The 24,247-nt window shown below is 40.6% G+C and overlaps 1 protein-coding gene across 1 annotated transcript; it reads right to left on the bottom strand.

The window, feature by feature from the left end:
* Positions 1-2,491: 2,491 nt before the first annotated feature.
* On the bottom strand, positions 2,492-16,721 carry MED6 (mediator complex subunit 6). The gene is made up of 8 exons (XM_036384518.1): positions 16,662-16,721; positions 10,851-11,010; positions 9,583-9,674; positions 7,332-7,414; positions 6,491-6,599; positions 5,921-6,036; positions 5,131-5,158; positions 2,492-4,749 (listed from the first exon to the last, which is right to left on the bottom strand). Exons 1-8 carry the CDS (start codon positions 16,681-16,683, stop codon positions 4,622-4,624), a joined length of 738 nt encoding a protein of 245 aa, XP_036240411.1. The 5' UTR covers positions 16,684-16,721; the 3' UTR covers positions 2,492-4,621.
* Between the last annotated feature and the right edge of the window lie 7,526 nt (positions 16,722-24,247).

Here is a 24,247-nt window from a genome sequence, read left to right as displayed (position 1 = left end):
CAGATATGCACACTGGTTTTCTAGCACATAGCGCTGGGATTCAACATAGCCACAGCTATTACCTTCTAGGAACTCTTTACAACTTTCTTTTCAGCACTGCAAACATGTTTGAGATGAAGTCCAACCTGCTACGGCCCTTTTCTTTCTCAACTGCAGGAGGTGTATTCTTCTACCATCCCATATGGATCTCAGGAATCCTGCTTTTTGTCACCAACTTCTGTGTGCTGGCCATCACCCTGGCACAGGCAGCAACACCTAACATTTCAAACTACTGGAGATAGGCACTGCCCCTCCGGAGGCTGGGCAAGAAAGAGAGCAGCAGCTGGCAGAATGCTCAGAACCTCCTTCTGCTGCCTTATGCCCCAAGGTCCTGAGAGGGCTGGTACCTTATGCTGTGCACATGGCAGGCCTAACTAACAGCTGTGGAGATTACCAACTATTGTCCAAAGGTGCTTGATTCTGTGGTTTGGTACCTTGCAAGCATGGCCAGCATTAGCAGCACAGACCTTGTAATACACTACCTCAGTTTAAAGAATGAATATAGGATGCCTGCTTCTATTAGGATCCATCTAGGAAGATCTTTCTAGATATCCATCCAAACTCATGACCTATCTATTTTAGCCTTAGATTTATTTTCCTATTGGTTTTAAAATTACAGGAACTGTTTCTGGTGGGGTCTTTTATGTGCAGCTAGTTGTTGAATGTTTGTCCACTATTTTTCAATTATCAGTTTTGAATTTCAGTATTGAGTATTACATCAGATTAATATAACTCAGACCACAGTAATGGGAAAATCCTGTTACATAATCTGCGTGCAGTCTAGTGCTATTTTTAAATACAAACTTCTGCTGTGCGATCACTGCTTAAGTTATACAAAAGACCCTACTAAATCACTCTGCCAATTTGCAAGAGTCATGCCTTATCACCCCTTCCATCCCTCAACATGAACTTTCCGCCTACTTACTTCCTTTTTTAATATAAACATAGCTATACAGTTAAGAGTAGAAAATACTCAGGTCTCAAAGTATTAGTATAAAGCTTATCTCTCCCCTTTGCCTTGTCCCTCCTATTGCCTATACCCTTCTTGCTCCAAGAACAGCTTGCTCTGGCAAACAAAACAATGACTGACTAGATGGCATCTAACTTTCTTTCCTAGGAAAGGGCTACCAAAATATGAAGTATGGGGGCAGAGTGGCAAAGAGGAATGTGTGAGAGCAACATATAGCCTGGTCAGACCTTACTTAATGAAAAGATTACAGACAGTGTTTCTGCTGCACCTGAGATACCATTACCTTTACACAGTAAACTGAGGCAGACAGAGGGCCCCTCTCCTACAATCTGGCTGGATTTTTGCATGCACTTGTACACATACACACGTGTACATACAAATATGTGTAGCTGTTTATGGGTATGCAAACATTTATATGTACTTTCAAGCTCTGAGGAGAATTGTTTCTGCTAGAGTTCCACGTAATTTTCAGCTCCTGCTACTCCATGATTTAGGCAAAGAAAAGCCCTTTTGAAGTCTAAATGGTTATTAACTAAGAGCAAAAAGTAGAGATAGTTCTCTTGTTCATCTAAATCTCTCCTTTATACAGAAGAAAGTGACGCACAAACAGATTTCAGAAGTGCTTGCTTCTTTCCCTTTCATCTACAAGCTAGAAATACTGAACGTCCTTTGGAAGGACTTTGGACTTCAGAGTCAGACTCTATACCAAGAGAGAAAAGGTTGAGATTCTCATGCACTGAAAAACATTACTGACAACAAGAATCTGCTTAACATTTCAACAGTAATATCTGACATAATGTTACTTCAGTAAATTAATATCTCAGCTCACTTAAGTGATGAAATTATTGTTGAATATCTGGTCAGCGAGTAACAGGATCAGATCTTTCAGTTCCTCATACAGCAAACCTTCAGCACTGGACAGCTACTAGGAAATCAACACACTGGTAACATCTCTTACTGTTTTAAAATGTAGTTTGCTTAGGGAAAGATTGTTCCCCTGGAAAAGGTTTATCCCATTCAAATGCTTGTTTCATGAATGGAAGCCATCTGCAATCCTCTCAATAGCTTAGATGCTGGCACTTTAACTCAGACGGGATCAGACCAGGAATCCATCCCTTTTAATGCCCTTTGACACCAGCCAACACCAGGCATTTCTACAGAAGACAGAAATGCTGCTGATATAAATGTGAGGACAGTCTGCCTCTTCATGTTCCACCCTTATCTCTGATCAGCTCAAATTCTGAGCATGGAGTATAATGGTTCAGTCCACATATAACTCCCATTCACTTTCATTTACATGTCCCTCTCTTCTTGTACTACAAGACGGAACAAGAGTCCTCTACTTTCCTATTTGTTTCACTACTCAGTTTTATAAATACTTAATATTTGTCTTCCCGGGGCCATCATAGGAGAAACTCTGTCCTACTCATTTTACAGCCCTTAATCAAACCCTTCTACTTCAGGGAAATTCCTTTTCAGACATTGACTTGCACAACACACTTTATTTCAGGTGAAGTCCAGTGACCGATAGAATATTTTGCTCATACTATATTGCAGCATGCATTTTTTGCCACAGCTTTATGTGCCTTCACCAATAAGCAAGCTTTCTTCTGCTAGTAGTGTTAAATATTTCCTTGGTGCATGAATAGATAATTTTCTCCATTAAAAAACAAAACAAACAAAACAAAACAAAAAAACCCAACCAAAAAACAAAACAAAACAAAAACCAAAGAAAAACACAAAAAAACCCCACACAACTGAAGCCAAATACCCTAGATCTTCATTAAGTGCAGTCTGTCATCTGTCTTGCTAACTTTTCCCAAAATACATAGAGGTTCTCAGCTCATTTAATGGCCATTTCCAAGGACTTTTTTCTGGCCATCAACAGCAAGGACCACTGAGGTGCCTCACCATTCATGTCTTATTTCTGGAAATCCTGCATCTCCTTGATGGGGGTGGATGAGGGAATGGCTTTTGTGCTTCTTCTACTACTTGCTTTCAGAGGAATTTCTATAATACAAGAAAGAATGAAACCCCTTTTGTTCTAAGTATATTCACACCACCTTGTCTGGTTTTGAGCATCCCAGAGTAACTGCTTTCTATATTTTCACTTGATCTGATAGTCACACTATTTTCTTATCTACTTTTATCAACATTTTGAGAAATGGCTGTTCAAACATGATCCAGGTGTGAAATAAACCTAATACACACTCAAGTACATGAATATATGAATTTCAGATCCGTATCTGCATCAACTGAGAACAGCTATTGGCATATCTGCATCTTTTAACATTTCAGCTTTGGATTATATGACAAAACTCACATGGATCTTTCTGTCATTCAGTAACAAGCAGACCTGACAGGTCTTTCTAACATTCAGTAATAAACAGATCTGACTGGAGAGCTAAGCTACTGAAAAAGAGTGTCTTGTAACCTGAAGATAAATTTGACACAGCTATCTAAGCACACTTTAGTCTTTCTGCCTATCTACATTTTGGTTGCTGTGTACAAACCTTTTTCTTGCTAACTACAGTTTACTTACTGAAAACAGGTGACAGTTGTGGAAAGAAAGCAAACTATTTCAAGGTTCACTCCATTACTTCAGTGAAAAACCAAAACCAAACTAATAGTAATTTCTTTTCAACAGATGATTTCTAATTTTTCTGAGGAAAAAAAAAAGGTTTATGTAAGCAATATGCTTAAATAAGTGTACACGTATCAGTGATGTTTCTTTTCCACTGTCCCATTTCCCCAAGTCTGAAAGGCACATGCCCAATAAAGGAACAAGGAAGTGCCAGGAGCACAGAGGAAGAGACGTGACTGATATATTTGAGTTACAGTGGAAAATCAGAAATATAAACAGCTTCACTGAGTGTGCAACATCAAAATATCTTAGCCTGTTTTACACCATAAATCTCTCTCCCAAAACACTAACTTCTATAATAAACTATCAGCTTAACCATTAAGTAAAATCCTTGTCCAAGAATATCTAGAAACTGAGACCCTTCTGACATCTAACTACAAGGATTTGAGGGTCCAGTTAGCAAATCTTCTATCTTTATCCCAAGCACACTAGAGGCACAGCAATTTGTAGTGGGTGAATTAACTTTTCTTCCTCAGAATAGAAGACAATACATTCCAATGTCCAAGTAGGAAAGAAGAAAAAAAAAAAAGCAGCTGCCAGCACATATGATATATTTTGCTACTAAAAAGGTATACATTTAAGGAAAGCATTCCAGCAGCCAGGAATTTTATTTGCCAAGAATTCCAATTCCTTTTTATATATAAAAGGTTTTTTTTCTTTTCACATAGGAAACCTAGACACAAAGGATGCAGGAGTTTGTAAAGTCTTCAGGAGGCTGCTGAACATGTCCATGTAAAACCCATTCTCAGAAGTCAACATTCAAAATAAGATGATGACTGCCTCCTTTGAGGCATCTCACATCCTGACGTTAACATTTGCATGAGAGGTTTCTACAGAAAAAGCTGTTACAGGGATCTCAGTCCCTGAATTATCAGTCTCAGTGGAAGAGCTTAAATACAAAGAAAAGAGAGCAAGAATCCTATGTTTTCCAGGTTCTGACAAATCCAGATGTGCAATAGATTTTCCCTTCACTGGAGTCTCATTCGTTTTTCAGGTGGTCCTTTAGCACCAGCACTCTGAGCATTCTTTACAGTCTCTTTTTCCTCTGTCTTGACAGCTTCAGGGACTGGTTCTGGCTCCTTCTTGATTTGATCCACTAAAGATGTAACAGGAAAAGAAAGTTAAACCTCTGATTTTCATTCCTAAAACACTCTTCCAGAGTATTTAGAAAATATTGTTAATGCCACAAGGGCAACATTCATTTCAAAGGTGTAAGAATGATAAGCAGAGAATAAATTCATACTTATATCAGTTAAAAGGTGGAAGAGATTGAAGTGATACAATTCATGCATTTTCTGTTTTGAGGTCGCCTATGATCAACTCAAAGTCTCTACTCTTATCCATTACTTTGCACAATTTGGTAATGCCAGAATTCCAAACCACCTCACAGCAGCAACAGCAAGAGCTTACATGGCAACTGAAAGATACTGCATACAGAGTCTATTTTTTAAGTCTTGTGAAAATATTACAGTTTTACCTGGGACAGGCTTTTCTCCAGGCTTTTGCTGTGAGGGAAGAAAAAAAACCAACACATCAGTGGAACCAAAGTTGTAATTCTCAACACTTCCTGCCAGTAATTTAGGAATTAATTAAAATCAAAAGCATTTTGCACTCTTATATTAAAGAAATGAGGGTAGAATGGGTCCCTATATACACTTTAAACAAAATCCAGTTAATATTGTATAACATCCAGTTTTTCCTCTGACAACTGAAAAACATTAAAGAAAAAAATATGCAGTTAGCCAGTCTTTCCCAGGACTGGCTGAGGAGCACTTTTGCGAGATGCTGTAAACACAATTTCCTTTGCTCCCAAGCAGAAGACTTGGTGGAACAAATGGCTACCAAAGACAATCAGAGGTAACCACAACAACTTCACAGAATGCCAAGAATTTCCATGCTAACTAATGAGTCTCTAGAACAATGGAGTAACTAAAAATACTGCAATGGGGCTTGATTGAGTTCACAAAGGAGGAAACTGGAAGCATCAGCAACATCAGATAGCTGAGAACAGACCCTCTGAGATCAGATAAGGAAGGTGTATAATAAAATTCACTCTCATAGTTTTGCCAAGGCCTTAATGACTCCAGTGATTACAAATGGAGATCCTACACACTATTATGAGCCTTCCATGTCAAGTTTGTGGTCTAATCCATGTTACTATTGCAGAAATACACAAAATTCCCATTCAGTTTCCCCTGTTTAAATACCTATGTGACTGTCTTTTAAGTTCTAAGTTACAGTAAAACTGTGGCTTTTGAGTGTCATACCTGGACAAATCTGGGTGGAAACTTTTGTCTTAGGTCTAAGAGCAAAGCATCTACTCGTTGTCTTTGGAAAATAGAGCTTGGTTCTTCTTTCTTCTTGGCTTTTGGTTTAGTTTTCTCTGCAAGTCACAGAAATATCAGAGAAAGATGTATTAAAATTTATTTTCTCTTAGCAGCTCTTTGTGGTATGACAAGTTGGTATTTGTCTCTCCTCTGAACTTTTCCTCCATTTTCTTACTGTCATAGGTTGTTTTTTTTTGGTGGAAGACAGATTAAGGATGATTCCTACCTCCTGACAAATTGGTTTGCTTCTGAAAATGTGTTTTGGTCCCCAGTGGGTTCAAGAGTTGCCCACTTTGTTGACACACAGATCATTATTTTCATCTCCCACCTATGCGTCCATGTTCATTCCCACCAGCACAGAAGGGCAAAATTCCTTTCACCTGGTAGAGTGACCTAACTTACCCTTCAGAAACTTCATCTCACTTGTCCACCATCACTGTGCATTGCCTCAAGCTTTTCCCTACATTCCTTTCCTCTCCCAAAGTATGCAGGAGAAACTAGCAATCATACCTCGTTCTTCCTCGTCTTTGAAATGCCACCAGTAGCCCTTGGATGGGTGATAGCGACAGTAGGACATAGCTTCTTCAAAAGCAGACTGAATTCCATGCACTGCAGTGAGCTTTCAGAACAAGAATGTAAGGCACTGAGTTCACAACTCAAGGAGAAAACACAATGTAAATTTTTGAATATAGGTATTTTAAAATTAACACTCTATATTCATTTTTGTTCTGGGAAGGGAACTTGGAATATCTAGTTTCGGACTGAGAATGTAATTTCTTTAACAGGTTCTCACAAGGCTCTTCTGGAGTGCCTTTTTAAACTGACAGAGAAAAATTTGCAAAAAACCAATAATTTACAAGAACAGAAGGAATCAAAATAAACTTGAGCATCCAATATAAGAAGAAATACCACATCAATTAAAGACACAAGCCTCATTTAAAAATAAATATAATATTAGCTTAACATTAACTATCCAAAGCAATCTTCACTGATTATGTATTTATTTACTATTTCATACATACGTCAAATAATTTTAAAATTTTGATTATTCAAACTTCATGCTGTTCTGCCAATTTTGTAGCTTTGCTTATTCTGATCCCTCCTCCTTAAACAATGTATCCTAGTCTCTGGGCAATACTGCACTCTCACAAGAACTTGCATTTTCATGTGGGATGCACACAATATTAACCAGTGGTGTTTGTTTTAAGTTACTGCACCCTTACTACATGTAAGGGTACAGTAACTTAAAACTTTCCTCAGAATAGTGAAGGAGATATTTAAACAGCCTGGGGGAGAACCAAAAGTAAAAACTGATATAAACCAGTATGCATCAAATGCACAGAACACTTACAACTCTGGAGTTAATGACAGATCCCAAGTCAGGTGCTTGATAAATCACTCCAGCAATAATGTAGTAGTCAGCCAATGGCATAACTGTGGGAAGGAAAAGAAGAAAAATGTGGAATCAATTTCAAGCTCTGGCCGAAGACTGTGTATTTGTTGCTGAATTTCAGTCGTAGCAGCAACTGAGAAATTGCAATATTTCTCTTATCACAAAATTTTCTCTTGTTAACCTTTTCCTTCAAGGTGCTTTATTTGCACCTTAGGCACAGACTGATAAGGGGAGAAAAAAACCAATGTCTGCTTTACAGCATGTGCTGTAAAGTCCTGTCCTATTGCAAGCAAATGATCTGCTTCACAGACTGGGGTTTTCAGAGTATACTAGAGCTACTACTAGTCAAGTGAACTGCTCTGGAAGTAATTCCACTAGCCTTGGCAACCAATAGAAGCCCACTACAATGTAAGATATCATTGTTCTGGACTCAGTTTTCTCTAACTTCTACAATCCTCTCAGCTAGATTTCCCAGACCCAGTGGAGTGAAGCACACACAGAGCATGCTTTTCTAAATTAGTAACATTCTGCCAAAAAAGACTACCTTCCAAAGGCATTTGCTAAATCAGATTTGGAACTTCTACTGACCAATCAAAAATTTTTGTTCATTAGAGCTGCAGTGCAGAGGAACATTACAGTTGGCTCTGTAACTCTGCCAAACGTTGTTCAATTGAGAAACCACAGCAATGCTCCCAGCTTCACATTCCTAAGGACGTTACCTGTGCACATGTGTTCTGGTTCCTCCATCAATTCATCCAGTACTGGCATTTTATGAAGCATGGACACCTACTTAAATTAGCAGTCCCAGACAGCTGGGTGCATATTACAACCAGTACTCACTTCTCCTTGAAAAAAGAAGGATGCTTAGCACTTCTTTACAAATGGAGCAAGACAGAGAACTGCAGTTTTATTGTCTTACAGCTCTGTACCAGGGCCTACTCTCCTAGACAGGCAACTCTCCCTAATCATTCATCTAAAGATTTTTCTAATATCACTTCAAACAGTCTTTAAGAATTTCAAATATAAATACATCTGTTTTAAAAACACACAGAAGTTATGAGATAAGCCTGCATCAGTTGTATTTGAGTATTCTACACTAGCTATGAACTCTATAATTCTCAGTTTAACATCCCCATTCCCATGTCTCAAATACACTCATTTTTGTACCCTGATGAAATAAAACTCACGGTAACATCTCAGCTAGGGAACTATGCAACTCAGTTAAGGTACCCAGCACAAACTTTACAGTCACAGTGGGAAAACAGTTAAGTTCCACCAAACATACATCTGCCTTACAGCACAAGTCTAAACACACATACTGTGGGTAGCTCCAACTCCAGTCTCAATCTGAAAGGTGTCAAAGCCAGAAATTAAGGGCTGTATAATAATTCTCTACTCACTTTTAGAAGCTATGTTGAAAATCTCTAATAAAGAAATAAAACAACATACTAAAGAATCAATCATAATGTTTTCTCAATTTGGAACTGCAATGTAAACAGACTATTATCTGATATAAGCAAATAAGAAACATTACAAGACAAGACAAAGCCCTGTAAAGACCAAAATGCATATACAGAACCTAAACCCCTAACAAAAAGAAGAAATAATTAGCACTAACCCTGCCTTTCTTTCCAACAAAGCTTACTCTGAAATAACCTAAATTATGTTATATGAAGATGTAGTAAACAGATAAGATAATCCAATAACTATTGAAATATGGCTACATGTTTGATTAATCACACATACACAAACAAACTCAAGGTTAAAAAGGAATAACAAAGCCAGTTGCATGCAGATGGGGAAAAAAAGGTAAGGTGTTTGATTTAAAAGCTGGAAAATGACACTGTAGGAAGGAATGGTGCTGTTACCACAGGACTCCATCACAACAAGATATGGACACTCTTGCATGGCCTAACAGATAAATGGAATGAATGCTATTAGCAATTTCCAGTAGGAAAATGTAGCACAGGGCAGCACTCTCTCATTCGCTGTTCCCATTTCCCCACAAGATGGCACTCCCTGCTGCTGGGACACTGCAGGGAACTGCTGCAGAAAGGATCTCTCCACCACAAAGCCTCATACCCTCCCAGTTAGAGTGGAGATTAAGAGAGAAAAGAGGAAGCAGAAATGCTTAGACACAGTTTAGGAACTGATAAAAACAACTGACTGATTTGGCTTCTCAACAGGGGCAAGAAGTGAGTGACGGTACCTTGTGTTGGAGATTGCCTTTGCTGCTTTCGGATAATGAAGAGAATGGGCTCTTGAGCATGGAGAAGGATGTACTCCACTCCAACCATCTGGCTGAGAAAGAAACAACCAGAGTAAGCCTTTTCCTCCAAGTAAAATCTGTAGGACATGAAGAGTGACTAAAGGGCCGGGCAACAAACCAACAAAGTTCTGATGCTTTGAAAGCCCTTTATAATGTGCATATGTATATTATAAATATATTACATTACATTATAATATAATACGTTATACATTACACAATATAATAATATAATAATATAATAATAATATATTAATACATATATAATTATATATATATGTATATACATATATATACACATAATAATATAATACAATACCATACATTACATTAATGTAAATAAAGGCAAAGGATTTTCCTGAGCTATCAAACCCTAGATGCATAGACAAACAACCTGACACAACAGAAGTAGAATATATTAGCAACAGATAAATAGCAAGAAAGTTAACAATCTATCATCATGGAGATGTCATTTAAATACAGCAACAAAGAACTGGTGTGTGATGTGACCATCTGTGTGTCTGATGTAAAGGCCTCTCTGCAATCACACTGAGCACAAGTGACTTTACCAACGGACTTCTAGCTCTGATTGCAAACTCCCTATCATATTGTGGAGTCTTTAAATAGTTCTCAAACAACTCGCTTGTGCTCAGCATAGCAGATGGGGAACTGAAAAGAAAGTTAACTTGCACATGCAATCTCAATACACAACCATATGTGACCAGTTTATTTACAACACTCACTACTCTTGTTATCTGTACTAAAAAGCCAGCTCTTTGGAGGAATTATGTACTAATTATGGCACACAGCCAGCAGTATATGGAAACACAAACTATTTATGAACTCAAAATATTCCCTAACATAAACTCTATTCACCGCAGAAAAAACATTTAACTACATTACACTACTCAGGTGCTGTTGAGCAGGAAGGATGAGAGAAGACAGCTTTTCTATGTCAGAGAAATATCTAAAGGATGATTTACTGGAATCTCAAAAGATACACAGAATCCTTCAAGCTCAACACCTCCTTGAGACGGCATAAGAAGAAGTAGAAAACATCCAAATACAGAAAAAGCTGGCCTTGCTGGAAAGTGGTGGGACTAAAAACAGAACAGAATGAGCTTTCCAGCATGCTTTCATTCAGTCACCAAAGCCTCTGAATGGAGGGACAAGGGATACTGCACATCAACCAGATGCAAATAACAACCTACTTCAAATGGTCCAGGGTCATCCGCTGCATTTTGACGACTTCATTGTTACATGTTCGGTCATAGAAAGGGTTACTTCGCTCTGAGAAATAGTCCAACACGCTCCCATTGTTTAATATTGGAATCCAGGAGCTGTCAACCCAGGAAATCCCCAACAGATTATCTGGGAAAATAAATCTACATTTGAGTATCAAAGCAGTCAAAACCACTACAAATACATCCAAGAGTAAAAGCAGTTAACAATTACAGCAGAGAAAGGAGATGGAACACAAACACACTGGTTAAAAAGAAAGAAGTATTTCATAGAGTTCAAATAATAATTGATAACCTTTAACCTTCTGCAGGTTTCTTAGCAGTATACAAAAAACAAACAAAACAAAAAAACCCCAACACAACCCAAAAAAACAACAGCAAACACAAAGATGCTATCTTTGGGCAGATGCTTCCCAGTAACCTTGAACAAGAGATTCTACTCCCGACTATTAAATTAATCTGCCAATTGCCTACAGAAAATTCCTTGTTCCATAACTCAGTGGATATTACAGGTATATCAAACTATTGAACACTAACAATTATATTAAAAAAGCAAGCTTTTTAAATGAACATACTTTATAAGCTACAAGGCATAATAGGCCAGTTAAATTCTTACAGATTTAGGAAAATATGAATTAAAGTCCCTGCATTTTGTTATCACGCTGCAGCAAAATGTTCTTCAGGCACATCAAAGAAACCAGTGTCAACAACCAGTTCCACAGGCAACAAATTTGCTAACAGTGGAGATCCAGGAGGAACCTTGGAAAAAACCCTGAAATTCACTGATATTAAATCACAGCAGCAGCAAACAGAATTTCCTAGACACAATAAAGTAAGAAGAGACGTGCATTGTTTAGATTAAAAAAACCCCTAAGTGATGAGAAATCACTGAAAACTGACTGAAGATCTCAAATTCCCTCCTCACAGGATTCACTCCCTAAAGTTCACACATTATATGCATACTCTGAACTCCCAGTTATTATTCCAATGAGAATATTTTACTTCTGTGACAATTCAGCATGCTCAAGGATCATAAGATCGCTTTCAAAAATGTCAGCTCATACACTACTAGCAGCTTCTCTGAGGAAGCGTTATAAAGCAACACCACCTGCTTAGCAAACCAGGGAAAATGCAACAGAAATAGCTACATGCAAACCATTTTTCCTTACTAATGTCAGAATTTTTAGCCCAACTGTTTCATGCAAGGCAGGGAAAGGGATTGAGAAGTCTAGAGGCATTTAAGTTATTTCACACAGACTATTCTCTCTCCTCACTACAGAAAAGGAAATCTCAGAAACACAGCACTAAGATCCATTATTAAGCACCCAAGTCATGGTAATGCTGTTTATTCCAAATGCCATTCAAATCCAAAAGAGCTCACCTTTCAAAAAATCTTAAAATCTTAAGCACTTGCATTTTTCTCATAATAAGCTCTCACATTATACTTCAAATACAAACTTTCTTTGTTTGTATGATTAACAATACCTGCATTTCTTAGAGGATTGTCAGGCGAGCTTTAGATACACACATATATATATATATATATATATATATATATATAGCTATCATGCAGTATGTAGACTAATAAATGTATTGTAAAATGGAATATAAAGTTGGACTCTAATACTCAATTATCCACAGCTGCTTAGTGCCAGTATTTATAATTGCCTTTGTAAGTTGAAAGATTGTTCTCTTAACTATTCTTGGGAAGAGGAGAGGAAGAATGAAACAAACCACAAACCTGTCATACTGAAGGGTGTACTGTTTATTTTGGGTATAAGAAAGGATGGTGTTCCTCCTTCCCTGTTCCTTTCAAAAATAGGACATCTTGTGCAAAGCATTTCTTGTGGAATTTGCATCACAGATACAAAAGTAAAGTGCTTGTGACAATACTGCAAATCTGTCATGATTTTCAAGACAATTTGGAAGATAAGCCAGCAATCCATGGCAAAAAAGAAGAGTAACTCACACAATGTGCTGAACCTGGCCTTATTGGCTAGGTAGCCCAGCACTATGCTCTGACAAAGCAAGAGGAACAGTAAAGTAGGTTGACAGGGTACTGAGTTTGCCTGACCAGGTTTGGTAGGGAGAGTTACAGAAGTGGCTTCAGTGAAAAGCTGCTGGAAGCTCCTCCATGTCCTATAGAGACAAGCACAGACCATAAGGTGGCTGTCCCCCTCAGTGGAGCATGTGGGAATCTATAAAAACCAGAGGGTTTTGGGAAGGTGGTGAAAAAGACAGGCCTCAGATGCAGCAGGAATTGTGAAGTGCTAACACAGCAGAAAAAGGTATCTAAGCTGTAGAGAAGACGTGAGAAATAGAACATAAGGCTGTGTAGTTTGGCTTTCTAAGTTGCAACAAGTTTATTTAGTATATATCTAGAAGGTTATGCTTATAAATAGAGCTTCATTCGTTGTCTCTTACAAACGAGCCATTGTGTTTGAGAATAGGCCACTATTGTTTTAACCAAAGCTACGTGTGCTTAAGGTGATTGGACAGAACTACTGTTAGTATGCTTTTACTCTATGTAATTGGCTGAGACACATTTATGGTATGTTGTAACATTAAGTTTCTTTGGCCTGCTGCCTGACCAGTGAGCTGTTAGCATCTCTTCATTGCCATGACCCTGTAATGAGACTGATGCTGAAAATAAATAGCTCACGACGCTGACCCCGGTAGCCCCGTCCCGTTTGTGTCTGTGTAGAAACTGCCGGCATCAGAGCAGAGATGCAGCTGCAGCCCCTGGAGCACCCCCCACTGGAGCAGGTGGATGCCCGAGGGAGGATGCGACCTTCATGGGAAGCCACGCTGGTGCAGGCTCCTGACAGGACCTCTGGTCCCTTGGACAGAGCAGGCCAAGCTGGAGCAGGTTTGCTGGCAGGACTTGTGACGCTCTGGGAGACCCATGCTGGAGCACTTTGTTCACATTTCTCCCAATGCCAAGTGCAATACAAACCAGGCCAAGTAGCCTCACGAGCTGCCAGGCCCTGCAGAGCTGCCAGGCCACGTTCACCTGGCAAAGTAGCCTCAAAGCTGGCCCAGAGGGTAAGGCAGGTCAGAGGCCATGCTCACTGTGACAATGGGCACTTATCCATCCTGACCCAGCTCTGGGTGCTGCAGAAATCTTGGTAATTTTGGAAAAGTGAGGGATTGCCTGTGTAAGCAAGTTAACCATCCTGCACAGAAGGTACTTAAAAATTGTGAGCAGGCTGGTTTAAGTGCTGAATATTGATCGGCATTATTACTTCTGCCAATTTCAGACACCAAGATGGATTAAACAAAATTTCTTGATGACCTGTACTTTAGATCAGACATGGCCTGATTTCAAAAATTTGTGGAGATAAAATATTTTAATACTCTTGGATTGGTGAAAATGCAGTTGTTGTAGTTTCAGCAATATCTATTTTGAATTTAAATGATAGTCCCACATGATGGTAGGCCCAAAGGGATCCACAGTAAAATTACACAATTCTTCAGAGCTGCAAAATTCTGGATTTTTCATTACTAGTTTTGATGTGTCATGCAGAGAAATCTGGGATGGTTTTTCATAGGTAGACCCATTGATCATCCAACACTCTACCTTAATTTCTAAGCTTTCTGTTCCCCAAATTCAGGGAATATTATTATCAGCTTCACCCCTACCTGAGTCCCATTCATTTTTTAAATACTTAATCAAAGTAGCTAGGCTTAAATCTGCTTTACTGGAATGTATCAGCTTTTGGAAATTATCATGTTGACTAATACCCTAACTGGGGGAGTTATGCAAGCTATATTCAATACCTGTTTACAGTGAAGAAGAAGAGAATGGTACTAAAGAAGGCGAAAGGAGAGCAATAGGCAGGGGGCACTGGGGTCTGAAAGGGCTCCCACCCTCTGGCCTGAATCAATGTACTCTTGGCAGGCAGGAAGGGACAATTAGATGTAAACATTATTTCTGACAATGAGAGGAGGGGACTGGTGGAAAACATCAAGGCATTCCTGGCAGACCTCATAGCTCCAGTACAACCAGAAAATGGAACAACAGACTTCTGATCAAGAGCAGAGCCACACATTCAGTAATAAACAGAGGCAAGGTCCTGCTTAGTAAAGTTACAATACAGATTGCTGGGGCAATGGAAAAAAAGGGTTTTATGGCCATTCTTACAGCTCATGGACTGTCCCAATTGGACATACTAAATTGACTCATGAGATTCTATATGCCAAATGTCCCCTTCCATTGTCAGGACAAGACTTACCATGCAAGCTGAATGCTCAAGTAACTTTTTCTGAGAACTGTGTATAGCTATGCATCTCAAAGAAAAAGGCATGGAAAGCTCAAATCTGCTTACCAATGAACCAGACCTCAAAAGAACCTGAAAAGAACATCCTGGACACAGTACTGATTGATGCTCAGAGTATCAATATGAACTTAATATCGTAAAGAAGCCTTGTTCTCAGACCTATAGGCTGGTACAGGATTTAAGAGCAGTAAATCAGATACCTCAACTCTGTTGTGTAGATGGGCTTCTTCTACCAGGTGAAAAAGCCCGTTTAGGAACAACAGCATTGGAGAAATTAATGGAGGATTGTCTCCTGTGGGAGGGATCCCACCATGGAGCAGTGAAGACTGTCAAGAGTCCTCCTGGTGAGGAGGACAGAGTGGCAATGTCAACATGCATGAACTGATCACAACCCCATTCCCTGTTCACCTTTCCTGCTTGAAGGAGAGAAGTTAGAGAATTTCAGAGTGAAGTTAGGCCCAGGAAGAAGGGGGTGGTGGAGGTGGCTGTAAGATATCTACTTAATATATTGAACTATATTAGATAAAAGACTTGGAGGGAGCTTAAATTAGCTGGAGTAAGGCAGAAGGTTCTCACAGCAGCTAATAACTTAATACAGCACTCCTCCATTAATTGTCTACCTAGTTCCTTTGTGAAATCTCAAAGAAGGCAGTCAGCAAAACACACAGGACTACACATAATCATTAAAAATTTGAAGATAAAAAAGGAGAAAACATCTGGGGCATTATCAAACCAGACGCTTCATGAGATTTCCCTAAATACCTGCTCTTGTTCATTCTCTGAGACTCCACCACACAGGCTTCTGATGTTATTCCATCCAGACACTCTTATGGACAAAAAAAAAACTTCCTTTCCTGTGGACTCTGAACCCCACTTCTCTGAAAGCTCAAATTCTTCACAACAATTTAACTTTTATTTTGTTTACAACATAAATATTCTTTAACACTTTAGTCAAATATCACTTCTTCAAAATCATATTCCTGACTCCACACCTCCACACCCAAAACTTCAGCTTTCTTTCCGGCTTTCCTAACACGGTGGCCTGCCTCACCACATCCACCTGAAGTGCTCTTAAGATTACCAGCCCTACTCACTGCTCAGGTCCTGTGCAAGTCCTGCACACACGCCAGGGCTTCCCAGTTTTCCCCACACTTCAGAGAGGGAACTCTCTTTTTTAGCTGCTCCCTTACGTCGCCATCTCATTGCAGGACCTCTTTATGCCCCCTGAAAAGGCAGAGTCTACCAGAAGGAAGCTTGTTTTCCCAGGCGGCCCTGAGCACATGCTCGCAGCCTGCCGCACATCCAAGAAAGCTGCTTTTTGGGCAGCTTTACTGCCCGGCCGTTCCAGCCTCCAAAGACCGTCACACCACCACAGCGACCCCCTCCAGCGGCCGCCCCGCGGAGGGCTCTGCCCCGCGGGCGGAGCTGAGCCCAGGCCGGCGGGCAGAGCCCCGAAACCGCGGGGAGCGAGCCCCGAGCGCCGCCCGAGCCCCAGGCCTACCTCGGATGTCCACAGCCGCCATGGCCGCGCCGCGCACGTCCGGAGCGGGGCGGGGCGGGGCGGGGCGGCGCGCAGGAAGCGGCCTCGGAGCGGGGAGGCGGGGCCAGCGGGGCGGGCGGGGGCGGAGCGGGGGCAGTGCCCGGAGAACGCCCCTCACCCCGCGCCACTTGGTCGCTGGCCAGGGAAACACCTTCCTGAACCGAAGGGTTGTACGGCGTCCCACCACAAGTAACAGTGAGCTCCGCTTCGCTTCGCCTGAGTGGTGCATAACCAGAACGACGGCGCCAGTGCCGAAAATCGACATGCTCGTTCAGAGCTGTTTGCTCAAAAGGGGAGATAGCAGGGTTTTGCAGTCGTTTTCACCTGACCTTGGCCTGCTGGTATTTGCCGGTCACTTTCAAAGTGAAAGAGATGTGCGCCACGGGTTGGTGCTCAGCTCATCTATCCAGCTTGAGCTGGCTGGGGTAGCCCTAATTTAGTTGGCCATGTGGGCATAATAGATGTTATGGTCCCAGTCCTGAGGTATGGTCCTTGGCATTTTGGCTCTTAAGTGAAATCATCAGTCATCAGTCATTTATAGAGTGAAGAACAACACTCGTTGGGTGGAGGAATATACAAAAACCGGAAGATTAATAAGCTCCTTATTTAGATTGACAACTACAGTCTACCAATCTGCTGTACAGAGTGTCCAATACCTGTGTCATGCTAGCTGTACCTCCAGGGACTTACCCTGCCTGAGCCTTTGCTGCCAAGATCAGCCACACCTTTGCTGGCAGTAGCAGAGTCCAGGAGAGCCTGGAGTTATCACCTTGCTGATGGAACATGATCATAATTGGTGATGGAATCTCTTGTCCTTCCATTAGAGGCCTGTGTGAAAAAAGTAGAGGAAGTACTTTACTGTGTATGAAGTACGGGAAAGGAATATTATTATTGTATGAGAGCAATCAAGAAGTTAGAGCAAAAGAGAGATCATGCTGCTTATTTGCTCCCTATTCAGTCCTCTCATACTAATGCATTAGGAGACAGACTGTAATTGCAAAACCACATGGTCTTTTATTTTTTTCCTTCCAGGATTCCTATCTCATTCAATATGTTAAAGTCACTGTAACATTTGTGAATATTCTTGGATTGTTTTCTGTCAAGAAGAGGTGCCTGCAAAACACTTGCTTTACATGTTTCAGGTGTTGAAAGATGTGAAGGTACCAAGCGAAGGTTACAGAAAGTGACAAGGTCAGACAGAAAAATGCTGGTTTGGAAAACTGGACTCTAGTCTTGCCAGTAGTATAGTCATGGATTAGATTAATGAAGTTTTTTCAGACTCAAGATTCATAGAGGTGCTGAACCCTCAATACAAATAAAGTAATACTGGTCGTGCTTTGTGTTTTGTAATTCTCTGCACACTGGGAAGTTAAGGTCTCTAAAATCTCTCACAGTTTATTATTCAAGATAAGATTTTTGTAATCTCAGTGTCTCACAGCTGCATCTCTACAAGGTGATAACAGGGCCCTTGGCTCTGAGTGGTTAATGAAAATAAATTTAATAATATCTGCAAAAATATGAGGCTGGGATGGTAAGTGTTCTGAGAAAATGAATCCTTTTTTCAAAAGATTTGTTTAATTGGCAAAATAAGTAAAAATAAATAAAAAGGATTGAACAGTGGAAGAAAAAGTACTGAACAGAAATGCACTGTCCAACTGTAATACCGAATTCAGAAGAAAGCCATGAAAACAGAGTACTTGGTATCATGTAATAGCATTAAATAGATGAAAATAGATTAAAAATTGAATCTAACCTTAATTTTTCAATTTCATGATTCCTAGGTCCTTGTCTTTGTCACTGAGATAATATTTTGTGTAATATGTTCTTTTCCATGAGGTAATTCTCATGTGTGCACACTGCAGATCCCCATTCAATTGTTAGCTGCTACTGGTTAGCAGTTTCTACCTTTGCCAAACACATTTCTCTAGTGTTATCCACACCAGAATGTTTCAAAATCATACTACGATAGGTTGCCATTCTAAACCAAATACCTCTATGATGCTGTCATGAACAATCCTCCTGGAGGGAAAAATGCCGCCAGACATAACAGCTGTCCTTCTGGAGCATCTCTGATGCCCTGTTTCATTCTATTTTTGTGCAAACCATTTCTTTCCAGTAGCAAATGTAAACTTGACCTCTATTTTAATTATTCATGTTGCCCATCTTTCCTGCTGACTCTGCACCTCTCCTTAGCAAGCATGTCTTCAGATGAGCAAGGGGCTGAAAAATAAAGATTACTGGTTGGGAAATAATGGGGCTTGATTGCTTACAATGAATTTTCAATTGCATGGTGAGACTAGCCAAAGCACTGCTGGAAAGAATTGTTAATCTGGTAACATTTTCACCTTCTACTATAGCATAAAAGACAAGAGCTTTTTCACCTGGCTTCCTCTAAAGGGAGAGTCCTAATGAGCATTGGAGTTCTGTCCCTCCAGACAGATGGAGAGATAATGAAAGCTATCACATAAAATCAGGAATTTATGCACACAGCTTTTGATGTCAGAGAAAGGCATCTTAAGCAATGAATATTTAGATATATTCATTCCATATGTGTGCTTTAAAAATGCATAAAACACTTGGATAAAAACTGACACCTTTTCAAGTCCTGGTGTTCAGGTGTCATTTAGTGTCACTCTCCCTGCAATGGATTATTTTTCTGTATTTCTATGGTCAGAGCTAATGAAGAATCTCATGCTACTATGCTCCCCTATGTGTAACAGAAGAGACTGTCCCTAATTTACAATGTTTGCTATCTCTAGTGGATGCAGGATTGTTATCACTGAGTCCTCCAAGCCACGTTTTGTGTACAGCAGGGAGACTACCAAGGAGTCCCTTTATAGTTATGAATAAGCACAGCTAAACTGAGAGGACTACATCTAAAAAAGGATGGAAAACCATCTCTGTGCACATTTCTAACAGTCTGCAGAGACTGAACAAATAAGCTAGCTATATGCCATCAGGTGAACAGTATTGTTTATCAAGCCTTATCATTAAACTCTGGGTGGTTACCAAAACACAACAGAGGCTCCTGAACAAGCATATCATCACAGCACCTCAGATTCTGCCCACCTGCATTTGAACTCACAGATTAATAGTAAATATCTCCAAGTCCCATTCTATGTTCTGTTAAATCTAGTTCTGCAATGAAGCACAAAGGAAATTTAAATTCTTATGCTAATGAAAAATTGCTGGGCTTGAATTACTTATGAAATGAGCAATTTGCTACTGGTTTGTAATAAATAGGAATGGGAAAATATTCCTTTAAATCCTTATCTCATGGCTTGAGGAAAACACATGTAAACAAACCAGAAAGAGAAATGTATGGGCAATGCAAAGAAAATGCTGAAATCACAAAATGTGTAAGGAGAGAAAGGAAATGTTTGAGGGGGCTGTCATGAGTTCATCACCCATATTCTGTTTTTACGTTTTCGCTTCTGAAGTTTCTCTCTTTCCACCCTGAAAACACTTATGTTGCTGGTATCTTCAGATGGCATTATACATGCAGTCATTTACAAAATAGCTTCCATAGGCCTCAAAAGCCATCACTACATTATGCTTTAGAAACCCACAGCACAGCCAAATTGCAAAATTCTGATTTTTAAATCCTTAATCAGGCACTTTTGCTGACTTCAAAGTCTGTTAATTTCTCCTTTCGCTCAGTGCATCTGCATGTTCTTTTCCTTTTCCTGAGATGCTGTTTTCTGCACAGTTTTTATAAATACTGCTAATCACATGCATTGACTATAAAAAAAATAGCCAGGCTTGTAAGCTCTTTTTTTTTCCCCCTGGAAAAATGCCACTGGGAAAATCTAACTAAAGTGGCTGCAATGATGGCTGCAGCCGGTGCCCTTCTCAAAGCTGTGTCGCCCCCCTCCCCCCTCGCCCCCCATCCCTTGTTGTTTTCAGCTCTGGGCTGCAAAGAGCAGAGGAACTGGGGGACACTAGGAGTAATGTTCCTGGCATCCTTAGAGCATTTAAATACATCTCATAGTGCTTTATTAGAGTCTCCTGTTTGAAAGAATGGGGAAAGAAAATATGAAACCTTGCTAACAGTCTAAAAGCTTCCTGAAAACAATTAATCTCCCAGTAAGCCCCAAAAGGCTATCTGTCAAGATAGTTAATAAAGATGTCAAGAAGTTAATAAAGATGAAATGTCAGGATGCCACATGGCTGCTAACAACTGCAGGCAGGAGGGGAAATGAGCTTCCAAGCAAAGGAGCACAAACGATGTCATCTTGCATATGATCATGTATCAAAACCAGCAACTGCAGCTGCCGACTTTTGTGTCTCTGCAGACATCTCTGACCTTAGCATCTCTGCTGCTGCATTGGCTTTGTCAACACAAAAGCCCATGACAAAGAAGGATGCAGCAAGTACAATCTACAGGTGTTGGATCTCCCTGAGGGGACTGGTGGGAGAAGCAGAAACTGCCCCATGTCCCCAGAGCTTCACAGGTCACATGCAGGCCAATATCCAGCGAGAGGCAGATGAAGCAGATGAAGGCAATTCTGGAGCATGGCCTCCCTCCCACACAGCTCTACTTGTGTCCATTTGTTAGCTGGATGTTAGCTGTTGACTGGTTAGTCAACCAATGTTTTATTTCCCCCCAAGTTTCCAAAGGGCAGAGCAGGGCCCTGGAGTACAGCTGTGGTCTAGTCACTGCCAACAAGCAAACAGAGTCTGCTGACACTGAAGGCTTGCCCAAGGCAGGGAAGGGGAAAAAAGCAAAACAATCTTCTCACCATACATTCTGTTTATTGCACATGTCTAGCAATCTAATATTCCCAATCTCTGGAATGCACCACAGCCTTAGTGTTTGGTAGATACCTCTCAGTAAGCTTTGAACGCCATCATTTTACTGTGCATTGTAACCCCAAATATGGCCAAATTGCAAAGTCTTTGATTTTTATTAATTTAGGCACTTGCCTGATCTGAAAGAGTTATTTAATAAAATAGAGTCTCTCTAGTCTGATGAAGAAATCAAGATTTATTTTCCTGATTTACTGTATTTTCTACTGAAAAACAGAGGGCTTCAGTTTGGCAGTGAGCCCTGTGCTTCCCAGTGGGAGGATGCAAAACATGGACAGGCTGACCAGATCAGGAAGTGAAAAGAAACACTTAATTTCTATATTTCAAGATTGGACAGAGCTACAAAATCCATCAAGGAGCAATGGTGGCGGAACATTATGAAACTGTCTAGCAGTATCTCTGCTTCAACAACCACAGGCCTCATGATGCTAAAAGGGGTCTCTTTCACTTCAGTGAAGAATTTTCGTTTCTGCTCTGTCCATTGAGGCACAAATGCTTTTTCTCTGCACTTTCCATCTCTCTAAAACAGATATCCTCACCTACCAATAAATCTTAGTGTGCATACTTCATCACTTATCTCAGGTACCCAATGGGCTGGGCAGGTCCTTAATCGGAGTTCTTTTTCCCTGCTGTCTTTTTACTGGTGTTGGTTGCCTGTTAACTCTAATACCTTCGCTTCCTTCAGAGAAATTTTATGCGTCCCCACCTCAACAGGTACTGAAAAAAACATTTTATTTCCATCCCGGCTGCATTGCTCTTCTTCTAGTGCCTCCACACTATCCAAAGTTGAATGCTGGCAAGTGGCCCAAGCGTTGAGTCCCGGTAATGGCTGCACAGCCAGGGCTGCTCATCCCTGGGTCCAGAGAGAGCAGGAATTTTACACTCATGTCTAAGGTGGGCAACCTGACCTATTTTCTGGGCCTGTGAAAAATGATCTATAATAAAGTGTTGCTTCCCTGCTGGATAATACTGCATATATCAAAGGCAGGACACTGTTCTGGAGAGAGGAAAGGCAACATACCCAGTTTGGTAGAGGTGGCATGAGTTTATGGGGGACTTTCATCTCAACAGCTACATGGCCTTTTGACTGCTTAGTCTGATCAAGGTATTTCCAGAGAGGGGATTTCCTTGGTCACTGCAAATGTGGCTGAGAAAGTGTGTGTTCTTTTTCCCTTGCCTTCAGAAGTGGCTGCAGAGAGCATCATTATAGGCTTCACTTTGTTGCCCTATAGCCTCTAAGGTGCAAGGTCCTCTATGGAGTAGGAAATTGCTAGTGAATTGGTGATCAACATGGGCTCTGATATCTACAATTTATAGGGAAATCCCACTCTCAGGGGGATCTATCCCTTCTTCTGCAGGATTAACAAAATTCCTATCACAGGCCACATTTAAAAATTACAGATTTCCCTATCCAAATACAGGTTATCTTATACTTTGATTCATTAGGGTCCCAAAGAAGCAAGGTAGATCCCTTGGGTATCAGAACAGTATCAGCCCATCATGCTGGTGCTGCACTGTCCATCATCACAGACTGTTTTAGAGCTGCTATGCCACTTCACAGAAACTTCCAGAGCCTGTACTTGAGACCCTGAGCTTGGGATGTGCAAAGCTGGTACCAAGTAGCTTAGCAGGAGGGCACTGTCCTGGACATTTTTGCACGTTAGAATCCTCCATCTGGAATATTCTCTCAACAACATCAGCCAAGAGTGAGCCAGCTGTAAATACTTTGCACCAGGCTTTGGTGGAAAAGAGTAGGTTAAATTAATTAAGCTCACATCACAGAGATTCAGCATCTGCTCCAAACAAGTGATGAACCCACACTGATACCAGAGCCTTGTCTGTATAACGGAAAGTGCCATAAAACCTCTTTACTTTGCAGATCATACTAAGTCAGCAGATCTGTGGCAACTTACAGAACTGTCGGGTTCGGCTGTCTGTCTCTGCCCCGACACGGGTAGTGTGGTTCTTGGGTGGCACGCGTTTTAAAGGACGAGTCTGGACTCTTCAGCTTTTCGGTCTTCGGGTTGTTTATTATTTCTTATCTACAAAATTTTCTGTCTGCCCAACAGAGGTCTGATCTGCAAGCAGTCACAGGCACTCTCTGACCACCCACGGGGCGGTCATGTCTTTTTATACTAATATCTACGTACATAATATTTACCTTTATTTCCCAATGCTTTTCACCCATGTTAGCAAGTGCACCTTCACCATAAACCAATCCCCAAATGCCAACATCACCACAGGAGATGGAGGACAAGAAGAAGGAAGAAGAAGGACAAGACACGCCCTGATCCCTCCATCTTGTCTCCATAACCCCCCTGTACCCAAAAACCTTAAAGTCTATATTTCACCCTCTAAATGTGTCCCTTTTACACCTTTTACTCTAAAGTGATTCTCTTGTCCTCAAACTCTTGTTATTTCTGTGGATGGATCAAAATCAAGCCACCAGACACTTCTGTCAACATTCCAGGATTTTCGAGACCCCCAAGGGTTCTCCTGGCATCTCTGGACATTGGGAACGATGTGCTGAGATCCCACACAGAACATGGTATTTGCTGGGGTATTTGCACATCCAGCAAAGAACTAGTCATGTTTTTTCTATTGGTGCAATAGAGAGTAGACCAAGGATGCTTATGGATTAAAAATCAAATTATCTTATTTGATCATTCCTCCAGTCTCTTCTCCCCAGTGTTTTAATCATTCCTTTTGTTGAACAGGAAAAAATTAGAGTAGCAAGG

The sequence above is a fragment of the Molothrus ater genome, chromosome 6 (assembly GCF_012460135.2).
Source record: "Molothrus ater isolate BHLD 08-10-18 breed brown headed cowbird chromosome 6, BPBGC_Mater_1.1, whole genome shotgun sequence".
Taxonomy (NCBI): domain Eukaryota; kingdom Metazoa; phylum Chordata; class Aves; order Passeriformes; family Icteridae; genus Molothrus; species Molothrus ater.
The sequence above is the reverse complement of the archived record's forward strand: the minus strand, read 5'-3'. Positions and strand labels throughout refer to the sequence as shown.

Excerpts from the sequence above, each read along its gene's own strand:
- MED6 (XM_036384518.1), bottom strand. The coding sequence starts at position 16,683 with ATGGCGGCTGTGGACATCCGAG. Across the intron at positions 7,415-9,582 it reads AAGGCAATCTCCAACACAAG|TTATGCCATTGGCTGACTAC; the intron begins GTACCGTCACTC and ends TCCTTCCCACAG. Across the intron at positions 4,750-5,130 it reads TGGAGAAAAGCCTGTCCCAG|TGGATCAAATCAAGAAGGAG; the intron begins GTAAAACTGTAA and ends TTACATCTTTAG.